This window comes from Mauremys mutica, chromosome 4 (assembly GCF_020497125.1).
Source record: "Mauremys mutica isolate MM-2020 ecotype Southern chromosome 4, ASM2049712v1, whole genome shotgun sequence".
Taxonomy (NCBI): Eukaryota; Metazoa; Chordata; order Testudines; family Geoemydidae; genus Mauremys; species Mauremys mutica.
In genome coordinates this window covers 74387530-74414678 of record NC_059075.1, presented here as the reverse complement: position 1 = coordinate 74414678, position 27149 = coordinate 74387530, and the positions used below count along the sequence as shown (strand labels likewise).

Below are 27149 nucleotides of genomic sequence, written 5' to 3'. Positions count from 1 at the left end.
ACTTCTACAGGTTACAGAACTGTTTCCATGGCCTCTTGAAACAGCACTTCCCCCTCCCCTGAAGCACCTCACTGTGAAGTGTGAAGGAGGGAGAAGTCCACCAACCAGGATTTAACAGTCCCAGCACCCCCTAAATCTGTCATCCACCGGGATGTTGACCTGAATTTTATGGGTTAGTTGTTATGGCTCGCCACTGATCGCATCCGACCAGAAGATTTATAGGTTCTTGTCCAATTCAGACTACAGGGTCCGAGAACTCAGAGAATTTTATATCAGGAGAGGACTCTCCGGGTGCTTGGCAAAAACACTTACACTGAGGACAAGACCAAATTGATAAAAACTTTATTGAGATTAACAAAAGAATAATAAATGCTATGAAATTTATAAATGCAAACAGTAAAAGAATTCCAAAACTCCTATTGTAAGTGCCTTAACTTAACATACTCACACCCTTCCTTGAGGACCCGGTAATAGGAGGTGAAGGACCAGCCTTACTCCTGGCATGCCTGAGAACACGATGGTTCTGGTTTCCCCAATAGTTAGGAATGTTGAGTAGTTACACTATAGTGCACACACTGAGCTGATAGTGTGATAGAAGATTGTCCTCCTATATTCTATAGACTAAGAAAAGAGAGAGCTAGAAGCCTCCTATGATATCCTTACAAGGTATTTTATAGGATCCTGACCCTATGCAATTCAGGCCCAACCTACTATACCCAAATCTTATTTCCGCACCCTAAGAAATGTATGGGTATTCTTATCCTATAGGTTAGTGCAGGGGTAGGCAACCTATGGCACGTGTGCCGAAGGCGGCACACAAGCTGATTTTCAGTGGCACTCACACTGCCAGGGTCCTGGCCACCGGTCCGGGGGGCTCTGCATTTTAATTTAATTTTAAATGAAGCGTCTTAAACATTTTAAAAACCTTATTTACTTTACATACAACAATAGTTTAGTTATATATTATAGACTTATAGAAAGAGAGCTTCTAAAAACATTAAAATGTATTACTGGCACGCAAAACCTTAAATTAGAGTGAATAAATGAAGACTCAGCACATCACTTCTGAAAAGTTGCCGACCCCTGGGCTAGTGGATTATGACACTTACTCTCTACATATTATCTCACTCCAAAACTGCCAACCTAGGCTCTCTTGGCGACTCCCAGGTTTGTGGTATACCCTGCGGTTACCAACCAGTTGCAGACACCAGATTAACCCGTTCAGTGTTGTGTGTAGTTCCTCCCTTTGGTTCCCCAAAATTCAGGGACCATTCCTATCCGTGCCAAAGGTTGCCAGCTTTTATGCTGATTTACTCTTAACTGATTATACTTTTAGCTATTTAGCAGATCTTACTGGATACAGGCCGGTAGGCTTCTTGCATTTCAGCAAAACTTCATCTGTGTATAATTATTAGGAAATGTATGTCATATGCCTCAACACATGCTAATTTCATAGGAATTAATACTGATAAAGAATATATAATATGATATAGGAATGAAATGGATTAATTCAGAAAGAGAAACATATTCTTTGATATGGCTGGCTGGATTAGTAGGATATAATAGTTAGCAAAATAATCCTATGGGCTATAGGGAGCAGCTCCACTACCCCACACAGTCTTCAGCATTAAAAACCATCCTGCTATTATCCCAATCCCACAGCCCTTTTCAGCCATAAAGAAACCACTAGGTGGATTTGAGGTTGTGGGTATGAAACGTTTGAGAACTGTTTGTGAGTGGTTAAAGCACAGAACTGGGAACCAGGCCTTCCAAGTTCTGCTCACAGCTCTGCTGTTGATATGCTTTGTGACCTTGACCCAAGGTCCTTATCGCTGGGCCTCAGTCTAGCCATCTGCAAAGTGGGGATCTGTCTCAGTTCTGAGGGAGAAGAGGAAGAGGGGAATTTAGTCTCTAGCATCTTAGCTGAGACTGTCAACAATGCACAAAATAGTGCCAGCTGAAGTGATAGGTTTGTGATGTGGATATTTGTACATTGGGCAATGGACTGATACCACCAAGCTCATTTCACAGAGGGGACCGCAAACACATATCCAGTGGGAGCAAGCTAGACACTGTACTGGTCCAGGCTAGATTTGAAACCATGACCTAGAGGTAAAATGCTTTATATCCCAGGATCCCCTGACCCGGGGCTAGAATGGAAATATGATCTAGAGGTGAAGAGTTCTGTATTCCCTGATTCCCTCTGAGCCAGCCAGTCTTCCTGTTACTTTTATTTTATTATTCTACAGATTGTTGATAAGAACAACCGCTACAAATCTATAGATGGGACAGATGAAACCAAAGCAAATTGGATGAGGTGAGTCCGACTCTCTTCTGACTACCCTGGAAGGGGCTTATGATCCAGAGAAAAGGCAGGATGCGTTTCTCATCCTTCTGTGTGACAGTTACAAAAGAGGCCCTTTCTTACAGGGTTCAATTCTTGTGTTCTTCCATTATGTGCTCTTGTGAGAGTCCTCTGCTGTCAGATTGAATGGTCAGATCTAACAGAGAGGTGTGTGCAGAGAATGGCTGTTCTTTGTGATGAGCAAGCACAGTAAAAATAGCTCCCCCCTTTTTACAAACATGAACAAGTCTCACTCCCGTTTTCTTTGATTCCCCCACCCCTTTTTACTTTCTAGTGTTTGCAAATAATCTTGCAGAAAATATTCCATGTTGATTTTATCCTTTCCCATTTTCCAGACATTGAGAGAGAGAGAGAGAGAGAGAGAGAGACTTTTTCCTTATGTTTCTAATGGAGCAAAATCTGCTATGGCGCTCTTCTGTTTGTTTTCTTGTTTGTGTCACTAGTCCGATTGATTATATAGGTACAGCACTCTACTGGCTGAGTGGCTTCATAGCATCAGAACACAGAGCAGTGTAGGTACTGGACAAAAAGTGGATCTGGTTCTTGAATGGAACAGTGAGAAATGAAGATGTTTAGCATTTATACAGCACTCTTTAGTTTCAGAGTTCTTTACAAGTATTGATGTACTCTTTGCAGCCCCCTGTGACGTTATAAGCAGGTAGCATTTACCTTGTATAAATGGGGAAGCTCCTCCAAAGAGGTGAAGTGACTTGCCCAAGGCCACAGATGTATCAGTAGCAGAGGTAACAGAGGGCATGAAAACTTGTGGGTTTCTTGCTACTTCTGTGTTCTTACCAATCAATAACACTGCCTTCAGTGGTGGTTTTTTGAAGAGCTAGATCGTTGGCGTCAGGAAAGCATTCCAGACAAGAACAAAATAACTTTGGGGTTAATTGGATTGTTGGCCCAAATGAACAGTTCCCTTATTAGCTTCACCAAGGAAAGAGGCATAGTGTGGAACATGTGTGGAGACACTACAAAGGCAGCCATATTCTGGTACTGCTCTTCCTTTTTGTCTGCTTGCATGAATGGAGGGTGTCCTGACACTTGTATCCAGGATGTTCAGCCAATGAGACAAGAAAGGTTGGAGTTCTTAATACTGTCATGTGGTCTTCTGTGTGTGAGAAACCTTTATTCCAGTAGGACTGGTCTCTGGTCTGGAGTTATGGAATTCATGGAAAAGAGAAGGGGTGGGAGGAGGAATGGATGGATATTTGGATGTAGCCCTTACAGCAAAGATTTCAGAGATCAGAAGCCGTAGTCGAGATTTTCATGGTCAGAAGCCATGGAGAGATTTTTCTGCTATTGTTACCTCTTCTCGTAACCCAATCAGGGGCAAAAGTGGGAATAGAGAAAACATGGTCCCATGAAATGAGAACCTTATAATAATATCTTCCTCCTGGATTTGACTTGTATGGCCCTACCACTACCAATTTCATATTGGCCCTATGCAGGACCAGTTACCAGTACAGCACCATAGGACTGAATGATCTCACAGGAACCTTTTCATAAACCAGCATTTGCCTTGCTTATGTCCTGATGGAATGGCCAAACCGTTCTGCTCAGCCTGGTAGAGTGAGTAGACTATAAAAGGTTGGATGGAGAGAAACGGGACAACAGTGGAGATAAGGTGCAAGAGGGTCACCAGACTCCTTTAGGGGTTGTTTATCGGGAGACCCCAGACAGGTCATGCAGAAACTGAACTCCATGGAGTGAAATCTTTCTGATCTTTCCACATACAGCCTGGAAAAAGTGCTTCCCAAAGTGTGGGGACTATGACTGTATTCATGCTAACAAACGTGTTACTAGAAAGGATTGATGGGAAAAGTTTTTGTGAATTCAGAAACTTTCAGATTGGGTAGGCATTCAGGGGCCTGCCTTAGCATCTTACCCCTCCTGGATATTATCCTCAAAAGCTATACTGCTAGGACTGCTGTAGCAGCACCTGAAAAAAGAGTAGCTGTCTCCTTGCCATTGCAAAGTATTCTCTCTGGGAACAGAGTGGGTTTGCTCACTGGTATGGACGGGGACAGCAGCCTGAGCTGATGCACTTTGTATTGTGTTATGTGTCATTTTATGTGTGTTTGACCCACCAAATCTGATCATCTTTATATTCCTAATTTTGGAATTTGGCACCTTTCAGTTCTTACTCTTTGGGGAATCCAGATCCTCTTTAACTAGGGCAGTGGATAGGAGGAAGGGAAGAACACAAGCCAGGGCAAGTGACAAGCAGCTGTCAGATGACACATAGTGTTGTATTTTTCCTGCTCGTCGTGCTTTGTCTCTGAGAAGCTGTTGGAGCTGGGCTGCATGTTGAGATGGCCACTGATCCAAGAACCAGTCACTGTAACAGTCTCCTCTTCGCATGAAGGGTTGTTGTCTCTAGTATTGTGTGGAACATAGTGGTTTTGTTTGTAGGGATTTGTGTGAACGATTTCCTCGGTCTCACTTCACAGAGGGACTGACTTTGAACAAATGCCCTGACTCAACTCAAACCTCGGTCAAAATCGCTATGTTGCCTCCAGCTTTAATAAAAATAACATGAATCTACCCCAGTCCCGAATCTTACAAGGGCTCGCACAAAATCGAGAACCAGCCCCATTGTTTTGGGTTACTTTTGGGATGTGGAGGAGACACTTCATACAGCTCTTGGTGACTCTTTGTCATAAGGGATGAGGCAGGAGATACGTCTGGAAAAGGGAACTACCTTTGAAATAGGGCAGGGAGCCCTTAGGACACCCTTCTGGGTGACTCACCATTGTCCTCATTGGAAGATGGTGAAGGGAAGCATCTGGAGTTGTGGCAGTGTCTAAGGGGATTATCACAGTGTGGTGTCTCATATGTGAGAGTCCTAGAATTCCTGTGGCAGGTTATAGTCTCCAAGCTGTTGCTAGAAAAGAGCACTCGAATTTTCAGAAATGTATTACCTGGTCCAAATCCCCAACCTTGGGATAGGAAAGTCTTAATTTACCTCACCATGTGCACATATGTGCATGGAAATGTCTCTGTGTTTGCTTTTTTAAGGTTTGCATTGTTGGTGCAACTCCTTGGGAACATTTTCCTACCAGGTTTATTATGGCTGCATATGCACACAGTTGGGATGGGTTTGCAATAGCACTATCTTACTTTCTTCAGCCCTTTGGGCATGGCCGGGGATGGATACCTGGCTTCAGTGCCCATGCTTATTTAATTTAGTTGGGTGGCATACATCCATTTCTGTTAGCTGTCTGCGTGTGGGTCCTGAGTGCTCCTATGGGTCCTCCTGTTTCAGTGAACTGCTGTGAAGGAGTAAGAAGTAATGTATAGCAGTATCACTCTGAAACTCTGACGGAGTCACTAGCTCCCTGCAAACAGCACTCTGAGGCCATTGTGCATTTGCTCCTCAGAAGCAGTGTAGAGTGTAGGTGGCTTTGTGTTCAGAACGGTTCTGTATATCACACATTAGCAAGTCTCAAATACTCCTTTGCAACTGAAAGTGAAGCTTGTACAGCTTTAAGCTGTCTCTGGGGACCCGCCCCTTCTGAGCTGAGGAGTGAATTCAAAACTATGGATGGGCTGTTATGGCTCCTGTGGGCAGGCCCTGGCAACATCCCACATTTCATTCTGTGTGGGCCACAACACTTGAAAGTTAAAAGCTTCTCCTTCCATTCACACAATAGGTGCCAAAACTAGAGGCCTGAAGAATCTCTAAAGGGCAAAACACTAGGTTTTAATACCAACCCAAAACTCATCCCAGGCTCCTGGTAACTATCACTACACCATGCGAGCCTGTCACAAGCCTGTGCAAACCATGTCTGCTGGGAACCTGATACTTGGCTTCATGTTTTGTCTTAAAATCAGGCCAGACTTACCAGTTTTGGTAGAGTTTTGGTTTTTTGGCATTCTCTTAAATGGCAAACTGAAGGGAAATTCCACTTTGATGCACAGACTCAGAAGGAAAAACTGGTATGAGCCCCTAGGACCTGAAACTGCCACAGCTCACTTTAGCTTAGGACTAAGTGCGTCTGTGCAATTCCCTGTACGGCATTAGCTGCAATGGCAGATTTGGGACCCATAATTCACCTCTGGTGCAGCTCCAACAATGACAGATGTTGTGGAAGCAGTAATGTAGACTGGGCTCAGTCTTGTTAACACTGTCAGCTTACCTTGCTCAGAGCAACTCCCAAGCAAGTTCTCTGTTAAAATCTCACCTGCTTTCCCATTATAGAGAGATTATCATACTGTTACCCCTTTTGACCAGAACAGTTAGCCAGTACTGGAAATCTTGCCAGTTGTTTCAGTTAGAAGGAGAAATTGATGATGTTGTCAGGTATCTGTTTGATACAATTCTGCTTATTTACAAAGAATGTGCATAAAGTCCAGTTTCCCTGAACGCCGTAGTAATCATACGGGAGACAATTTCCTTGCAAATATTCCAATCCTCTTTTCCCAGCCAGCATTCTGCCCCCAAAGCTCTCTCTTACACGCTACATGTGCTGCTCTGGCTATCGGCTTTCTGCTTCCTTCTCTGAGTGCCTCTGAGGTGTTTCTGGAATCATCTGTGCACAGGCAGGTGTATACACACACACACACAACTCCACCAGAGCAATACCCCACCCTCGGTATTTGCATTCAGCCTCCAGTAAAACCTCTCAGCCCAATAGCCCAGCTCCTGACCAGCCTTTTATGTGGCCTGTGTTTTGGGCAGTGGCTCCTGTTGTTTCAGATATCTGTTTCATAAAGGAGTTTAACTGCTTCTTATCTTGATCCTGAACAAGGGCTGCTCTTGTGCCTTCAGTGAAGTTTCACACCTCCCTCAACATAACAGTACTAAGGAAAACAAACAAATACACCTGAAAGGAGTCTACTTATTTTTCCATAAGTTTTTGTTATAGTTTACATTTGTCTAGTGCCTTTCATGCCAGTGTATCCCAAAGTTCTCAACGCTGGGAGGCAGCCATCTGCTGATAACTAGTGCAGATTACAAAAATGGGACATATTACCTACCCCTTAAAATGCATCTTGGGATCTTTAGTGTCCATGCAGCGCAGACAGGATCTTTTGTTTAAGATCTCCTTCAACTAACACTCCCTCCCACCCAACTGCGTGACATTAACTATAACTTCTGGTTGAACATGTAGTGACACCATGCAGTAACAATATAATTAGACATTTTAATGTGTGGTGCCAGATTAGATTAGATTAAACTGATTTTTAAAGACAAGTTAGATTTTTTTCATTTCCCCCCTGCCACCACGGTGCTACTATGGCACAGAGTTAAGGTGGTTTGGATGCTCTAACTGGATATTTCCATACTTAATATGTTTGGATTTCTTTTAATTTTTAGCATATGACTGAATTTCCGGGGTTTGTAATTGTAGATTTTGGGGTTAGTTTCATCATCACTGATTTGTTTTTACCTTAAATTACAGATATATACTTTCAAACTTTACTCCATCTTGATGTAGATTTTGTGTGAGAATTTCCTTTTTTAAATGATCAGAAACTTCATACATCAGTGCTAAACAGGAAACCCAAAGAGAACATTATCATATAGTTTTAATGATTGGAAGATGTGTAGTATCATCCTTAAATCATATGTATTTGAAATTTTGGGGCCAGAGTCACCTATATGTTCTGACTGCTTTACTCTGCTCTGGAATAACACAAAGCACCCTGAACATACTGGCTAGGTAAGCTGGGTTTACAGGTGCTTTGCATTCTCAGTGCACTCCTGTTTCCCCTGCCCCTCCAGTCTTCCATTTTCCTGCACCCACGAGGGCCAGATTAACCCATCACTGGGCCCTACATAAACATACACTTCTGGGCCTCTCTCTGCACATGAATAGCAAACAGCTATAAAAGCAGCAAAGAATCCTTTGGCACCTTATAGACTAACAGACGTTTTGCAGCATGAGCTTTCGTGGGTGAATACCCACTTCGTCGGATGCAAGTAGTGGAAATTTCCAGGGGCAGGTATATATATATATGCAAGCAAGAAGCAAGCTAGAGATAACGAGGTTAGTTCAATCAGGGAGGATGAGGCCCTGTTCTAGCAGTAGAGGTGTGGAAACCAAGGGAGGAGAAACTGGTTCTGTAGTTGGCAAGCCATTCACAGTCTTTGTTTAATCCTGAGCTGATGGTGTCAAATTTGCAGATGAACTGAAGCTCAGCAGTTTCTCTTTGAAGTCTGGTCCTGAAGTTTTTTTGCTGCAGGATGGCCACCTTAAGATCTGCTATTGTGTGGCCAGGGAGGTTGAAGTGTTCTCCTACAGGTTTTTGTATATTGCCATTCCTAATATCTGATTTGTGTCCATTTATCCTTTTCCTTAGAGACTGTCCAGTTTGGCCGATGTACATAGCAGAGGGGCATTGCTGGCATATGATGGTGTATATTACATTGGTGGACGTGCAGGTGAATGAACCGGTGATGGTGTGGCTGATCTGGTTAGGTCCTGTGATGGTGTCGCTGGTGTAAATATGTGGGCAGAGTTGGCATCGAGGTTTGTTGCATGGATTGGTTCCTGAGCTAGAGTTACTATGGTGCAGTGTGCAGTTACTGGTGAGAATATGCTTCAGGTTGCTTGCATATATATACTGCCCCTGGAAATTTCCACTACTTGCATCCGACGAAGTGGGTATTCACCCACGAAAGCTCATGCTGCAAAACGTCTGTTAGTCTATAAGGTGCCACAGGATTCTTTGCTGCTTTTACAGATCCAGACTAACACGGCTACCCCTCTGTTACTAAACAGCTATAAAGTACACTTGCCATGGCTGGGCTGGCTATGTTGTGGATCTACCAGGACCAGTTCTCATAGTGTTGCTGCTCACTATGGCAGAGGGGCAGCCAGGCCAAACTTGGATGAGTGGCATAGTGACCCGGCACTGCTCAGTGTACTGTATGGCTGTTTGTTGGAATTCTCTGAAGAACAGTATTCATTAACTACACCGAAGAAGAAACTTTCACTTAAGATAATAAGTAAAAAAATTACCATTAATCAGTTCTTAAATTTAAAAAAAGTATTCATATGGTAGCCTGTGGATAAGATTCCAGCGAGTTTTAACTTTAAGGGAAATTGAGTCTGCATTGTGTTCCCTTATTGAAATCATTTAGAACACACAAATAATGTCTGACATAGCATACTAAGGTTTTTTTTAAAAGATCCCATTTTTAAATTGTTAATTCATAAGCTAATTAATGGACTTTGTAAATTATCACAAAATTCATTCACTACTCAGTGTATTGGTGAGGATATGCTGAAATGTTCATACATAACAAAGGCTTTGAATCCCTGCTTTGAACTCAACTCAACATTAATTGTGGAGCTCAAACTAGCCCCTCCATAAGAGTCCCAGTTTCAAGCTTGAAAGTTACCTTTTAAAAAACAAAATGGCCTCCCTTTTCTGTCTCAACTGAGGAATATTGAAAGCTTGTTGTGGGTGTGGGTGGAATTGGTCCCCACCAACTCCCTCTTGCTGCAGATGAGCCCCAGTGCAGCACTGGCCATGTGGTTGGATGTGGGGGGTGTGGTACTTGGCGTTGATTTCTTTTTACCCAATTGTGCTTTGTGGGATGTTCAACCCAAGGAATATGACTGAACGAAAGAGGAAGCCCAAGTTTTCCAAGGAAGAGCTGGACATTCTGGTCACTGAGGTGACCCGGAACGAAGCCATGCTGTTTGGGAGGGAGACAATGCGTCTATCCCATGCTGACAGGGACAAGATCTGGGAAGGCATAGCCAGGAAAATCACATCAGTCAGCCAGGTCCCCAGGTCTGTAAAAGACATTAAGCACAGATGGGACGACATGAAGAGAAGGACCAAGGACAAACTGGCATTCATGCAGAGGTCGCTCTCCAGCCCTGGCAGCACGGGGCGGCCCTCGGCCATCGTCCTGACCGCCCACGAGAGAGCCATCGAGTCGACGCTGCATTCGTCACACCAGATGCACGGCTTCCGGAGAGCGGATCTGGACGTGGTTGACAGCCCATCAACGAGCTGTAAGTATCTCTACATTAACCTCTGTTTTATGCTCACATATCTCAGTTTTGACACAACGGTGTCATTTGTGTATGATATGAGGTATTGTGTTGCCTTCCTGCTCACTGTGGTGTTGGTCGCTAATAGGTCTCTGTTTATCATGATGAAGTGAGATGGAAGTTAGTTTCCCCCATCCCAAATTAAAATTTTATTCTGCATCCACTTCTCCCAGCCTTTTGCCCTATTGTCTCTCGCCCCTCCTATGACTGGACAGTAATAAGGTTCTGCCTTTTTAAGGAGTGGACAGCAGCTATCAAAGCCTTACCCAAGCCAACCAGGTATGGGGAACTGAATGCAACTATTTCCAGTCAGTGGAAAGGCAGTTATGAAGGACTAGGGAGGGTTCCCAAACATGCATTGCAGTAGGGAGGAGATTTGCACCAAGTCCCATTACTAATGGATCCGCTGCACTGTAACCAGCTTCAACAAAGTCCTCTTTTTATGGTGGCCACTGATGCTTGTGCTCAGGCCATTGTGGGCTTCTTATCTAGGGGTTTGAGTGTTCAGTGTAAGTAATATCAATAGAAAGGGCATGTTGATGATGATTTTTTTTCTTTCCTGAAACACAAGATTGACTCTGCTTTTTAGTTACACTTCTTATAATGAAACTCACTTACCCCTTCCAGCTCTGTAGGCCTAAGCTCCTTTCTATTCTGTGTTGGGTTGGGTTGGTTTTTTGCATTTACTTATGAATTTTTCTGTGTGGATGTGGAACTTGCTTTGCTGTATAAGCCTTCGGAGAGATGAAGTAGAGAAGGAGGGATATCTGTTATTCTGGAAAGTGGACTAAGTATAGTTTCACTCTTGGTCTTCTCCCACCTGTTGTGTCTCTTCCCTTAGTACTCTACCAGTTAACGTTGTTAATAGAAATGCAAGGACAGAATTCTACTAGCACTGGCAAAGTGGGGCTCAGTTAGGGTATGTCCATACTACAGAGAAAAACCCATGATGCTGTGTCTCAGAACTTGGGTCTAGTGACTCAGGCTCACAAGCCTCAGGCTCTGGGGCTAAAAATATCAGTGTAGACATTTCTGCTTGGGCTCTGAAACCCTGTGAGGGGGGATGATCTCTGGTTTGTTTTTGTTTTTTTTGCAAGATAGACATTCCCTTAGACAACTCCTTGCGCCTACCTTTGGAAATAAGTAATTTATCTTTCAGAATCAGAAGGGTAATGTGCACATTTATACAGGGTTTCTAGTCTTTATCATCCAGAGATTCACGTCTGAACTTATAGCCTTTTTCAAAATAGTTACTATGTCTGTGTGAGGATATCAGTAAGTTGCTAGGAGTATAAGGCATTATCATTATATTTGATGTACATATGCCCATGACCAGGATTCTCACTAGATTTTTATTATAATCAGTGTCATTATATTGAAATGGGGTTTTATTTGTGTGACTTTTTCCCCCTGCATCAGTCTAGCATACCTAGTTAACTTGGGGTCCTGTTGTTTTAAAGCAGCATTACCAAATTACATCCCTTGGCACCAAACCAAAAATATTGCAATGCAAGTCAAATTTGGCAAGGACCAGGTGCCATTATATAAAATATAATGTAAACGATAGTACATGACCAGGTGTTTGTCATCAGATATCTGCACATATCTGGTGAGTTTTGACACTAGCCTGAAGGCGAGCTGTCTTAATTTAACCAGAACATGCAATTTTTTTACTTAGCCATGCTTTTGGAGAAGGTAGGGCACCACTATGTGTTTAAAATTATTTTTGTTTCTGGTAACAAATCCTGACCCATGTGGTTATACTGGATACCCTCTCAGGTTGGCTCCCTCCTCAGCTGATTGGGTTCCTTCACTCTGAATGCCTGAATCACAAAATTTGTTGCTCAGGTGCTAATATTTGCTTTACATGGGCAAGCATGTTTAAGTTATGCACCAAAAACTGTATCTGTAATGCTAGGATAATGAAGAGAGAGCTTTCCAGCTGCTCTAAGATCTCTTGAAACAAGTCATTGGAGAGAAAGTTTTGCCATAATAATTTGCACTTCTTGTTCTGTTTAAAGATGATGAAGATGAGGAAATGCCAGGCCCCTCGCAGGAGCACCACTTCTCATCGCTGCAGAGGGATGGTGAAGAAGCCAGCCAGCTCTCTGGGCCTTCTCTCCTCCGCACTTCTTCTTCATCTGATCAATCTGAAGCTACCAACCAAAGGCAGGAAGTGCAGCACTTGTCCCCACATGCCCAGTCATCCTACAAACCCCCTCACCCACGCACCAGGAGCCCACCCCTTTCTAGCTTCGATCGGCAACTACTCCATTCCCACACCCAGCAGACAGACCTGTTCAGGCAGTTCTGCCAGGAGCTGGTGGCTATCCATAGAGACATGGCGGACAGCATGCATGTGATTGGCCAGAGGATGGCTGACCTGACTGGGCAAGTCAGCCAGATGTGCCAGACCCTGACAGAAATCCGTGATGGGGTCCAGGCTTTTCATAGGGTGCAGGACCCTAATGCCACCTTGAGGACTGTCCTGCAGGCACCCTGCTCAAGGAACCCATCTGAGCCCCATGTAGAGTCCAACCAAAGCCCCCCAAAGCAGACTGCTCCTGCACGGACTACCAGGTCACAAAAGAGAAAACACCATTTTTAATCTGCTTCATGTTAAATAAAAGAAGGGAGGCCCATCCTGAGCTGTTGTGAATTCACAGGGCCTCCACCTAAGGATCAGTATTACATGGGGAGGAGCAGCAGGCCCCCCCTTACCTGTAAAGGAGTATGAGTTATGGCAGCTGAGTAGTAGGCCTTGCCCGATAGACTGACAAACAGGTGTCTCAAGCCTTTTAGAACCTGGATTGCGGGGAAGTTAAACCTCAACTCTTTTTGTCTTGTAGCTATTTCGAGCCATCATGGCCCCCTGTAATTAAGTGCTCTAGAGGCTGAGAGATGCAATTAGATTGATTTCTTTGATCTTGGAGGATGCCTGTAAAACATTGTTAGGGCAACATATTTGCAAACTTCCTTTAAAAAACAAACCACAAAATATCCCAGCCTCTGTCCTCCCACCATTATCCTGCAAATTGGCATATGTGCCATGCAGATTCTTAACTAAGTGATGCATCATTATAGCTTTAAAGGCTGTAATTGCTCATTAGTTCACCTTGTGCTCTGCAATAATGGGAGACCAGGGCTTACTGTAATAATTATATGCAACTTTGGGAATGGGGATATAAAAGCACAAATGCTGAGATGGGGAGAAAGTAGATGCAGAGAGAACCTCCCACCCACTGCAACTTGGAAGAGACTGTCCAAGCACTGTTTGACACAGAGGATGGTTCTCAGTGTCCACTGAGAGTAGGATAAGAAGTAATCCAGTGTAGTTTGCAGCAGAGGAAAATTTAGCTTACATATTAGGAAAAACTTCTTAACTATAAGGATAGCTAAGCACTTGAACAGGCTTCCAGGGGAGATTGTGGAATCCCCATCACTGGAGGTTTTTAAGGAAAGATTGGATGAACACCTATCTGGGATGGCCTAGGTATACTTAATCCTTCCTTAGCATGTGAGGATGGACTAGATGACCACTCCATCCTCCCTACATTTCTATGATTCCATAAAACCCTCAAAGATGTGGTGTTGCACTTACCCAGAACCCTGCGCTATTGCACGCACTTGCACTGCAGGGTCTAATCCATCTATTTCCTTTAGTGTATCTGAGGCTCTGTTTGCACGTCACAGTCAGGGTTAAACATGGCTAGTTTTTTGTAATATGATTGTGGCCAAACAGGGTTGTACCGTGTTCTTTTCTGGCGTGTTATAACCTCTATTGTTTTTGTACACCAAAAAATGTGCTAGGTACTCTACAGAAACAAGTAAAGACATAGTGCCTGATTCTGATCTCATGTACACTAGTTTTACATCAGTGTAATTCTATTGACTTCAGTGGAGTTATTTACACTGGGGTATCTTAGGGCAGAATTTGAGGCATGGTCTCTGCCCTGAAGAGCTTACAATCTAAATTTCCTGATAGATATCTAAGCTAAAACCTCAAACACTTTGTTTCTGTCCAGACAAGAGGGAACTGTATTTCAGCATTTTAAACTTCGTTGTTGTCATAGGCTCCATCTGCCTTTACATGTATAATCTTGGTTTTGAAACTACGTTTTAATACCCTCATCCGACCTGGCTACAGCACACATTGTTGAGTTGAATCTGCACAGCAGTTTTCTCACAACACCACTGGGTGTTACCCTGGTTTGCACATCCTGTGCATTTCCTGCACAGCTGGAAAGCTCTCTCTTGGACTGTAGAAAAATCTGCGCATTTGTCTCTGTGTGCCAAAAGGACATTCACACAAAGCAGCACCAGCAGCTTGTGAGCCTGTGCTCTCTGGGATGTCCTACTTTTCATAGAGCTGGGTAACAGGAGGATTATCCAAACTGGAGACACAAACAGAGTTGGGGGATTCACATCTATACACAAGTGTTACTACCTGGTTGCACAGAGACAGCACGTGTTATCCTAGATCTCTTGAAATGGTGACACAAAGTTAGCTGCCACAGTTACTAACCAAGTACTAACCATGTTGGCTATGTGAACACAAATCTGGTTTAGAGCCAGCCTTGTCACAAGCCAATTGCAAATTCAGCTAAAAGTTGTGTAGGCAAAGCCTTCAGCTAAAGGTTGTGTAGACAAAGTCTTAGTGGACAGGGAACTCAGACAGCACAATGTGTGAGACCTACTTTACTGTTCTGAAACTGTTAAGAGTGTTTTCTTCTTTCAACTGTTTGCCATTTCTCTTCTAAAATATACTGTGACAATTGTCTAACATACTTCAGTTCAATGTTACTGCAGTGGTTGAGCCATTCCTGGTGTGTATATTTTTATTTGACTGTCCCAATACAAATAGGTAAAATTTTAATTTCTTGAGAAAGGGCTCTAGTTCAAGAAAGCCAAGGTCTGGTGAGGAGAAAACCTCCTTTCTTCTAGGAATTAATCAACTTTGGATTCTCATGGAGGAATTTCCCCAGAGCATCAAGGCCAGAGCAGGGCAATGCTCACTTTCCTTTCTATTAGTCTGCCATTTTGCTTCAGTTGCAATATTTGTATTCTGTAGAAAAATACTCTTTTTTGGGTTTTTTGGTGGGGGAATGTATTTGGTCAGAGGCTGGAGAAACTTTTCTAATGTGGCTTAAGGAGAAACTGAGAAATGGCAAATGTTTTCAAAAGCTTGTATGAGTAAATATGGTGCTACTGCTGGATATTATTAGTAACATTCTTAGTTTATATTTATTATAATATTTTGGTCCATGCTGATGTCTTGTTGATATAACTACAAGATTAGCCCCCCTGATTATGTTGTCCTCAGAGAGCTACCGTGGGAACTCTCAGAGCTAGACAATGGAGGCCTAACCGCTGCAGCTGGTAAGCATCCACAGTTCCCAGTGGCTTTTATGGTCGTTATGGATACTCAGAATGTTTTAGGATTAAGCCCTTAATGTACAGAAGCACTTAAAGAGTGATGACCCTCGGAGGTGGTAGTCCTTTGGGGTACCTAAGCAAGAATAATTTAGGGGCCCTCCATTACCCCTTATCCACTCCCTAAAAATACTAACTGCATTATTTCTGTTGTACCAACACATGTACCAAAAAATGTACCAACACAACACATACTAATATGCTTGTTAAAATCTCCACATTAAATAAGACGAATAGTATTTTTGGAGTAATACTAAATCGGGGGCCCTCTTTAGCTGCTTGGGGCCCTAAGCAACTGCTTAGTCTTTTTATTCCTGGAACCACCACTGATGACCCTGTTTTCTGTTCTGCTAATGGGACAGCCTAAAGCGCAAACCCCCGAAACATCAGGGCTCGGGAGATTGGTGACAAGAAAGGACCATGTATTATAAAATCCAATGACTAGATGAAGTTTTATATACAGAAGTTCCTCTGTGGGGTGTTACAGATGGGGCCTGGTTCCCGGGGAGAATTGTCTGCCCTGTGTAGACCCTCAGTCAAATGGTTGCTTTGTACTGTCTTGCAAAGGGCACTTCCTTCTGTGCACATCACACTGACTGGTGATTGAAGCCTGATAAACAAAGTGCCCATGTTGAAGCATACTGCTGTGCTTATGCCAGTATTTCCATTTCTTGTATATGCTGGAAAAATATTTCTTTAAAAGTATTTTGTTAAATAAATTACAATAAATATATAACACTTTTAACACACATGCTTGTTGGGTCATTTGTCCTTCCCACTCCATCTCTGCGTGGATTTGTGCCAGTTAAAGATCTAGCGTACGCAGCCATCTCAGCAGCCACATCTATTTGCTGTCTGACATTCCCAGACATCCCAGGGCTGCCAAGTGTCACAAACCTGGAGTGACACACAAGCCTTTGGCAGCCCTGTCACTTGCAGCTGGGCTGCAGGCAGGCATCCTCCTGGGTCTGCTGTGGCACATGCCTTCAGGCAGGCAGGTGGACTTCTCTCTTCCCTCCCTTTGGCTTCTACTAGCATCAGACCAGGACAGAGCTCTGAGGGAGGAGATAGTTCAGGTAAATGGGGGCAGAAAAGAGGACAGAATTAGGGAGGCTGACGGGGAGAGGGGCAGAATGACTGAGGCTCCCCCACAACAAACCTTTTCCTGGGCTTCCCAACTGTCCCACAACACACACACACCCTGCCCTCCAGTGGCCTGTGGCTCTCTCCAATACTTGAATCTCCACTAGGTCCCCCCTTGTTCCCTCCAAATCTCCTTTACTTCTGAAGTGTGAGAGAAATAGCTACACCAACTTCCCCTGAGCAGGGAGACGCTGAGAGCTTCGTGGTCACTGGGAGTCCTGACTCAGCTGTAAGAGAGAAGCAGGGTAAAGGGAATACAGAACAGCGTTCAGCCACTAAATGGAAAGCACATACTGCAGGGTCAGCTTCTGCATAGCTAGGATCACTGCTGGGGCCTACTGGCCTCTCCAACAGCTAAGGAATCAATTCCAGTCAATACACACCAGCAAGAGCAGCAGGCTCCCATGTCTCTGAGCAGTGTAATATCTGAACAGTGCTGTTGATCTGAGACCTGGCATTTCGTTGGGTTGGAACAGACTGGGCAAAGTCCTTGTCTGCATTTGAAGAGGGATTTGCTATGACTTTACACTTTGGCTTCTCTGTCCCAGGACATGGGACAGCCGGGAGACTTTATCACCTATGTGAGAGCTAAAATTCTTTATTTTCACTTTACTCAGTAATCTGCAGGTACCTCTTCAGAACCCGAAACTATTGCAAATGGATGGGTTTGACTGAGTCACATGTCCATGGTCACCAGTATCTCTCTCCTTTTGGAACCTCACCTCACTTTTAGGAATATTGCTGGGAAACAGCCTTAAGGTCTTGTCTGAAGTTGTACCAGTATCTACGTCGTCACTAGAAATGCTGCAGCGCTACAGCTGCACTGCCATAGCACTTCAGTGTAGATGCTCACTACCATGACAAGAGTTCTCCCATCACTGTAGTTACTCCATCTCCCCAAGAGTTGTTAGCTAGATCAACACCGGGGATTAGGTTGGCTCAACCATGTCGCACAGAGGGGTGGATTTTTCACACCTCTGAGCAATATAGCTGGGTCAACCTAACTTTTTAGTGTAGATATAGTTAAATTGCTTCAACCTTTTCATGTAGACAGTCTTAAATTGATTTGAGCACCTTAGGCAGTGTCTACACCTGAAACGTAGGTTGACCATTCTTCATCACCCACGGATGTGAAAAAATTTGCCCCCATGAGAGATCTGGTTAAGCTAACTTAAGCCTTGGTGTAGACACCACTAGATTGATGAAGAATTCTGTCAGCCTAGCTACCACCTAGCTACAGTGATGGAAATGTCTACAGTACGGTGCTACAGCTGCAGTGCCGTAGCTGTGCCACTGCAGTGTAGACGTAGCCTTACATCAGTTTTAAGATGATTCAATACTGTTAAAAAGTGCTCTTAAATTCAGAAATGCCTACACAATGGGGTTGTACTGATCTTAACTACACCAGTTCCTAAACAGGTTGAATTACAACAGTGTAATTTGTATGTGTAGACCAGGCCAAAGACACTGGCTAATTGCTAGGTGGTTAACAGCTGGGAACTAACCATTTTCCAGAGTAGGCAGGGGCCACTGTCTACAAAGGAACAGGGAAGGTTTTTGGCTGCTGGGAGATTGGCTTGGGTAAGGTCTTCTGGGAAAATGCAGATCACCTGGCCTTTCTTCTCAGCTAGGAATTCTCTGATCATAGAAATGTAGGAATGGAAAGGAGCTCAAGAGGTTATCTAATTCAGTCCCCTTCATTGAGGAAGAACTAAATATTATCTAGACCATCCCTGACAGGTGTTCGTCTGACTTGTTCTCAAAAACCTCCAATGATGGAGATTCCACTACCTCCCTAGGTAATTGGTTATAGTGCTTAACTACCCTGACAGGAAGTTTTTTCTAATGTCTAATGTAAATCTCCCTTTCTGCGATATAAGCCCATTGCTTCTTGTCCTGTCCTATCAGGGGATAAGGAGAACGATTTGTCACCTTCCTGTTTATAGTAACCTTTTACAGTACTTTTACATACTTGACTGTTATCATGTCTCTTCTCCAGACAAAACAAACCCAGTTTTTTCAATCTTTCCTTGTAGGCCATGTTTTTTAGACCTGTAATCATTTTTGTTGCTCTCCTCTGAACTTTTTCCAATTTGTCCACATCTTTCCCAAAGTGTGGTGCCCAGAACTCCAGTTGAGGCCTTATCACTGCTGAATAGAGTGGAAGAATTACTTCTCATGTCTTGCTTTCAACACTCCTGCTAATACATCTCAGAAATATGTTTGTTTTTTTTGGCAACAGTATTACATTGTTGAGTCTCATTTTGTTTGTGATCCACTAGAACCCCCAGATCCTTTTCTGAAGTACGCCTTCCTAGGCAGTCATTTCACATTTTGTATTTGCAGTTGATTATTCCATCCTAAGTGTAGTACTTTGCATTTGTTCTTATTTAATTTCATCCTATTTATTTCAGACTGTTTCTCCCGGTTGATCATTGTAAATTCTAATCCTGTCCTCCAAAGCACTTGTAACCTCTCCCAGCTTGGTATCATCTGCAGACTTTATAACAGTACTCTCTATGCCATTATCCAAATCACTGATGAAGATATTGAATAGAGCCAGACCCAGGACAGATCCTGCAGGACCCCACTGGATATGCCCTTCCAGCTTGACTGTGAACCATTGATAAATGCCGAATATGGTTTTCCAAATAATTGTGCACCCACCTTGTAGCAGATTCATCAAGGCTACATTTCCGTAGTTTGCTTATGAGAAGATCATATGAGACAGTGTCAAAAGCCTTACTGAAGTTGGGATATATCACATCTTCTGCTTCTCCCCCATCCACAAGGCTTGTTACCCTATCAAAGAAGGATACTAGGTTGGTTTGACATGATTTATTATTGACAAATCCATGTTGATTGTTACTTGCTACGTACTTACAAATTGATTGTTTGATTATTCGCTCCATTATTTTTCCGGGAATCTGCCTTGCCATTTAAACATGCTCCCAGTTCCAGTGTTTCTCTCCCTTCCTCTCATGGGTCACACCTCAAGGGGACATTCAGTGACAATGTCATTTTAAACTGGTGAAAGGAAATGCTTCTGTACAAAATGCATAATGAATCGGTGGAACTAACTGCCACAGGATATTATTGGCTAAAAGCTTGGTAGGATTTTAAAAGTTTAGTTATTTGGATGAGAACATCCACATTTACATTAGATTGGAAAAATACAAGGAATACAAAGCCTCCTGCTTTAGGGCATAAACCAACCACTAATTGCCCAAGGCTAGGAAGAAATTTACCTATGGGCAGATTATCCCAGAACTGTCCATTATGGGGTGTCTTGCTCCTTCCTCTGAAGAATCCAGCACTGGCCACTGTCAGACAGCCTGAACTAGATCCACCACTGGTTGGATCCACAATAGCATTTGCTGCGTTTCTCTGTATTTCACACATACACACCACTAGTTCCCAGTGTGATGGAAGGTCAGGAAGTGGAGGCAAGGTAGGTTATATTGGAAGCTGTGGCTGGAAAGAAACAGTGTGCAGCCAGCACTGTACCTGGGAGGGGAAGCCAGGCTGGCAAAAGAAAAATGGGTGGGAATCATAAGATGGGTATTGTGGGTCCTTAGTGTATCTAAGATCAGGCAGAAAATTTGAGAGGTTTGGGGGGTTGGTGGGCATAGTAAGCCATGTAACAGGAAAACGTGGCTTTAACATTATCTTGTTCTTGAGTGACCTAATAGAAAATGTTACCAGTTCACCCTCACACAAAGATGAACCTTATTGAATTCTCAAAATCTCTGGCAAATCTAGTTATTGGGCACATACAAGATTTTCCTGTCCTACAAGATACTATCCTATAAATATCAGTGTCATTGGCAGCTGGATTGAACCATACGCATTCTGTAAAGAACGAATGCCTTTGTGGAAGATGTGAAATATCTAAAAGTGATCGTGCTTGTGTAGAGGAGCAGACTGATCTCATCAACATTCCCATGGAACTGGGAGGCTGGGGATGAAGAGTAGCTGGAGAATCAGGTCTTAACTGTCACTGGAATGTTTCTGTAACTTTGCTTGTGCTGGGGCAAACATTCACTACACTTACTTATGCTGCTCAGGTGGACTAACCACTGAACAGATCATAGCAAAGTAGAATATCTCCTGGGTGCTCTAGGCATTGTCTTTTGAATGCCTGAATAGGTCAACACAGAAGTGACATCTGATGCACAAGCACAATCTCTGGTAGCCTTCTTCCCAGTGCTATGTAGCTGTGAATGAGGGCTCAGTTTTTCTGACATTTATAAAAGGCTAGTTAAAAAGTCTCGTAGGATGTTTGGATTATTTTGCTGGTGGGAGTGATAAAGGCAATTGTTTGTATAATTACTGATGATTATAGACCATTGAGGGTACTGTGTGTAGCACAACAGTACATAAAACATAGCTGATTACAGTCAAACGGTCAGTTGGTTAACACTAAAACCAGAGCTGATTGAAGCTCATGCTGCCAGAGGGTTTCTTGTATTTGCAAAACTTGATCAAGTTTGTGAACTTTTTCCCGCTGCAAGTGTGTGTGTGTGCGTGTGTGTGTGTGTGTGTGCGTGTAAGAGAGAGAGAGAATGTGAATTCAAGGAAAAATACGCACATTTCTCTATCCAAAGAGAAGTTGTGCTTTGAAATAACAATGATTCATACAAGCCACAACAGTAGGAGACTGTAGAAGGAGGCATATTGGCTGCTCTCCCATACTGACATTGGGGTCATTGTGACATGGAGCCTTTAAAGCTGAAGAGAAGAGGAGTAAAAAGGGGAGAAGATGTTGTAAATTATAAAACATATAATACATAGTTTTCAAATAGCATCAACCAGTTTTATATGCACAGTTTTCGGGTTTTGCTTCTAGTCATATAGGACTACAAAAGGTGGTTAAGCAGCAATGGATAGGACCCTTATGGCTTACAGGATGCCTTTCTTTCCTCCTCCAAGACGAAGAAAAGGAGGCACTAGCCTATTATATGTCTACCTCTAAATCTGTATATTATTGAGATGCATGTAGAGAATTGGCTGACTAAGAAGATTAATTTCCATGTTCCCACTGTGCTGCAATTGGGCTTCTTGAGAACAGGAAAAAAAATCTCATTGTTGAACTTCGATCTTTCAATCAAAAGTCATTAGCAGGTCATTAGCCTGTGTTATTGGAGTTCAAGCATTTACAGTTTGTCTACACTGGTTTTTTTTGTACTGGATACCAATGAAACTGCACAAGTGCAAAAGCCACCAGTGTAGATGATCCCTCAATTTCCTACACTGCAGTTCAAAATGTTTGGCTCATGCACTCATCATCAGCTACCATGATCGTCCCCCTTTTGAGTACCCAGGTACTGCTTAACCAGCAAGGGAGAGGCTAAGAAATACGTCTCATCTTGAAGTGTCAAATGGTGTTTGAGCAGCTGTTGGTGAGAGGCCAGGATTGGTGGGAGGCGAGAAGGTTCTGTCATTTCCAGGAATGAGAGGGACTCCTGGGGTGGAACAGGAGGTAGCAGAGTCCAGGAAGTCACCAATTCTGTTTAACACATTTTAGGCAAGAAAAATGTCAAAGGGGAGTGTGTGCATCTCAAGCACTGGCACTGATAGTCCTTCAGATGGCATGTATATTGCTACAGTAATAGAAGTAGTAACCTCCCTTCCCAGGCAGAAACAGTTACCACAGACCCAAGAACCTGTTTAATAGTCCTTAAGTATCCCTGTTCGTGTTCTTGTATCTATACACTGGCATATCATTGTTCATAATTCAATGCTATCCAATCTTGCTGTTTCTGTGGCTGTCTTTGAAGATCAATCTGGCATGACTGTGGATCTGTCTCAGTTGACTTTGATAAGAAAGGAAGGGGGCACACTCTCACTGAAGTTTGTGATTCAAGCCTGCCTTATCCTCACCCTTAGGTATGTGGTCATATCCCGAGAGGAGAGGGAGCAGAACCTGTTGGCCTTTCAGCACAGTGAAAGGATTTACTTCCGAGCCTGTCGGGACATCCGGCCTGGGGAGAGGCTGAGAGTCTGGTACAGTGAGGATTACATGAAGCGGTTGCATAGTATGTCCCAGGAGACCATCAACAGAAACCTCACAAGAGGTGAGTTCTTTCCTTCCCATCATCCCTTTTTCCCTTTTCTGTGATCAAGCTTTGTGCACCAAGTGCTTTCGATCGAAGGCATAATAGAAATAAATAATACTCAACCTCTGTACGGAGTTCTGAACGTCTATAACCAAAGCCCACTTAGTGCAGAGTCCCTCCTGCCTGGTTCCCTGGGATAGATATGAGTAAAAAACCCCACACATTTTGGAATGAAGGATCACAGAAGGGCATTTTCACTTTATGTACTGTAAGAAATTGAAACAAAGCACTGGGATCTCAGAGCTTCCCCTCTACAAGGCTCTCTGTTCTGAAGGCTGCTGAGCTGATGGCTTCCTGAAGACCGTAGATTCCAAGATCAGAAGGGACCATTGTGATCATTTAGTATTTGGATGGTTCTGTGTGCGTGTGAAAGGGATGTTTCCTTGGTGTGTTTTGTATATGTCTGATCTCCTGACATAATTTCTCTCTATCTTCAGTGAGTTAATTTGGGAATATCACTGCATTGGCTAGAGACTCATCAGACATACAGCTTTACATGGCTTGTAATGCATATGGCAGGCTTTGTAATTGGCAGTGGAATCAAATTGTTTTTTCCTTGAATTAGTATTGTTGTCTTATTGCAGGAATAGCCACACTGGAACAAATCCCCCTGTCCTTTGGGCCAGCATTCAGTTGCCAATAAGGGAGATTTAGAGGATGACAAAAACAAAACAAAACACAAAACCTCTAATGCACCTGATTGTCTGTACAATGCAATGACACAAAGAGGACCAAGGGAATTTCTTTGCAAGCCCAGCCACAGAATGGCAGGGCCTCTGAGAGGCAGCCAAACTAAATACAATTTTATAATTAAAAACCCTATGTGTTTTATTGCACAGCTGCTGCCTTGACTTGGTAAAAGGTGTCTTCTGTTAAAACATGGTTAGGGCAGGACCTCCTGGAAGATCTGTTTATTCTGTCACTCTGGTTTTTACGCTTTGGAAATATGATATTATCAATGATAATATTTGGTAAATATGCACTTATTCCATGAACAATTATATTAATAATTGTACTGTATACAAGCTTTAGGGGATTTGCTTTATCCCACATATGCGCCAGTTGCGCAAATATTCTGAAACTTTCAGAAGATACTAAAGGGAAGGAATATGTCCTGAGTGTCCCACATGTCAGCTGGCAGTTAAGTGGTATGCCCCAATGCTGGTCTGAGCCTGGTTCTGGAAATCACAGGTTCTGGATATCAATAGCCCTGCCACACAAACACCACACTTGCATTTAGACCTTGGGTATGTATGAATTCAGAGATTAAGTCACAGTGCACATTGGACCAGAGTGAAGCTATATGTGTAGTGAAGAAACTGGGTCTGCGTCTCACTAGGACCAACAAAATCCTGCTGCATGATCTTGTTTTAGGAGAAATTGAGATGGTTGAAAAGGCCTACCGAGAAACCTGCAGGTATCTCTGGGAGCCAGTCGCTCTCTGCAGTGTGCTCGGTATTGCAGAACAGAAATGGAGATGTTGCAAATACTGAGGTCTTGTCTACACTACAGGGGAAATTCGATCTAAGCTACGCAATGTGAGTTACGTGAATAGCATAACTCAAATTGGCGTAGCTTAGATCTACTTACCACAGGGTCCACACTACATGATGTTGACAGGACATGCTCCCCCATCGACTACCCCTACTCTTCTCAATCCGGTGGAGTACAGGAGTCGACAGGAGAGCAATCTGTGGTCAATCTAGCGGCTCTTCACTAGACCCGCTAAATCTACCGCTGATGCATCAATCGCCACTCTTCGATCCTCCGTTAAGTGTAGACAAGCCCTGAGCATCACTTGCAGATTTTGTTTAGAATTCCCAGATTTTACAGCATCTGCTCTGAGGGTGGCTCTGGAAGGTGCTTCACCTTGCTGATCAGTAGAAAATAGAAATCTGTTAAATAATATTATATTTAGACGCATACCCGAAGCATGCACAGTCCTCTACAGCCTGCCAAGTAAAAAGACAGACTTTGTAAAGTCCCAATAAGTAACAAAGCTGCTGCTATTTTTCATTTTGTTTTTATCATCAGAGTTTCTGCCTTAAGACCTATTATATAAGGGTTTTTAATGTGGTTTAATATCTTTATTTGGGGCTGAACCATTTATTTAATTATAAAAGAAATAGGATCAGTCTTAAGTCAGTTCCTTTATCCGTGGCTGCAGTCCTCCACTAAAGGGAAAAAAATAAGGTAAAATATTCAAGCCCTTAGAAATGCCCTGGTGAAATGTGTTGAAACACAGGCTATTGTTTTGGTTCATACAAGATGGCAAGTGGGGATACAACCCTATCCTAACAACCCAGCATGAAATTGGTTGTCCAGTCCAGCCCTCCATATAGTGGCATACCCTGAGTGTTTTGAGTCTTGCATCTTTTCTGCATTCTTAGCATTGCTGTCCTCAGAAAGACCCTAGTAACTCCTACACTGTAACTTACAAAAGCATGAATATGTTTTAAAAACAAAAAATCAGCATAAAGCAACCTCTTGTTTGGGAAGTCACCAATTCTTGAAGTTATTTACAAGATAGAAGAAAGATGGAAATTGAACCAAACCTATCATCCTTTGAATATCCAGGTAAGGAAATCTGGCTATTCCCTTTGTTTTAAGCAATTAATCATTTGTATAATATTGCTTTTATTTTTTAATTTTGAAGAGTGGCCACATTATTAGAATCCATTGGGACAAGATAGCTGTCCCAACCTTGGAGGGCATTCACCAGTTCTAGCTGAGTTGGCAACACGTACCATAGGGATTAAGACTGCAAGTCTTTGATCTCTTTGCGCTCTCATCTCTGAAAGAGCCTCCAAACTGAAACAGAATGAAAAGGCTTCCAAGCTTTCTGTTGTGAAATGGGCAGACTCTGGGGTTCTGATGGAAAACTCTGAATCTTAAGCTTCATGTGTGGTTCACCTGATACCTTTTACCAAGTCAAAGTAGTCACTGTACTTCCAGAAGGGAAATAGGTATTTGGGCACAGGGCCCTGGGTTCCACTGTGATCAGTAATTAATTCTGTAGTCTCATTCCAGCACAGGTTGGTTATACCTGTTATGTTTGGCAACCTGCCTATAGTTTTTCTTCTCTTAAAAATGTATGGGTCCTACTCCTGTATGGCTACCTAGATACGGTCTCTCCATTTTGAAGGCTTGCCCATTAGTAGAGCTCCTCTTCTTCTGAGTCTTGATGTCCACTGAATTCTTTTAGTTCCCTTATTTGTAATGCAGTAAACAAATATGCAGGGATTTGGCCTGCTTTTTTCTTTTCTTTTTAGTTTTGGATTGAGGAATATTTCATAGTTCTCTTTGATGATCCCCACCCCTCACTTTCCTTTCTAGGAGATAAAAAATTACAGAGGGAAAAGTCAGAAAAAAATGTGGAAAACCAAGAGGATATGAGAGGCCCCCTCCAGCTCACCACGTTAAAGCAAGGGAAGAGCCCCTACAAGCGCAGCTATGATGAGGGGGAATCCCACACCCAGATGAAGAAAAAGAAGATAGATCTCATCTTCAAAGATGTGCTGGAGGCTTCCCTAGAATCAGCAAGGCGGCAAGAGCATCAGCTAACAACAAGCACACCCCTTTCCATTAGAAAGGCATCCAAATACCAGGCGGAAGACATCTTTGAAAGGTGTGGAGCTGCCATTCAGCATAGCTCCCCAAACTTCAGCAGAAACCAAAATGAAGGTGAATGGAAGGTCCCCCATGGTTCCTCTTACAGTGCGGCCAAAGAGATGGGCCTCTTGGAAGATGAAGACGAAGAGCCTCTGTCACTCACAGCAGACAGCCCGACTGAGCTATCGCTAGCATCGACTCGAGGCAACTCACATGAAATCCCCACAACTTCCTTCTGTCCCAACTGCATACGGTTGAAGAAGAAGATCCGTGAGCTGCAGGCTGAGCTAGACATGTTGAGATCTGGAAAGTTACCTGAGCCACCTCTTGTACCACCTCAGGTACCCGAGCTCCAAGAGTTGTCTGACCCCACAGGTAAGTCATGCAGAATTAGAATGTTCTTCAAACCCTGCTTAAGGAGAGTAATGGAGTTACTATCTGCTGTGTATATCCAAA

The 27149-nt window shown here is 43.2% G+C and overlaps 1 protein-coding gene across 3 annotated transcripts in view; it reads left to right on the top strand.

The window, feature by feature from the left end:
- The window catches only part of PRDM11 (PR/SET domain 11), a 59311-nt gene that overhangs the window by 22208 nt on the left and 9954 nt on the right, over positions 1 to 27149 (top strand). The window contains exons 5-7 of one of the 3 annotated variants that reach the window (XM_045016999.1): positions 2250 to 2317; positions 22852 to 23039; positions 26418 to 27068. In XM_045016999.1, the coding sequence (XP_044872934.1) occupies positions 2250 to 2317; positions 22852 to 23039; positions 26418 to 27068 (907 nt within the window). Of the gene's footprint in view, positions 1 to 2249; positions 2318 to 9934; positions 10348 to 12407; positions 16560 to 19557; positions 19785 to 22851; positions 23040 to 26417; positions 27069 to 27149 lie in introns of those variants that run through there. The other 2 variants (XM_045017001.1, XM_045017000.1) reach the window with 2 other exon arrangements.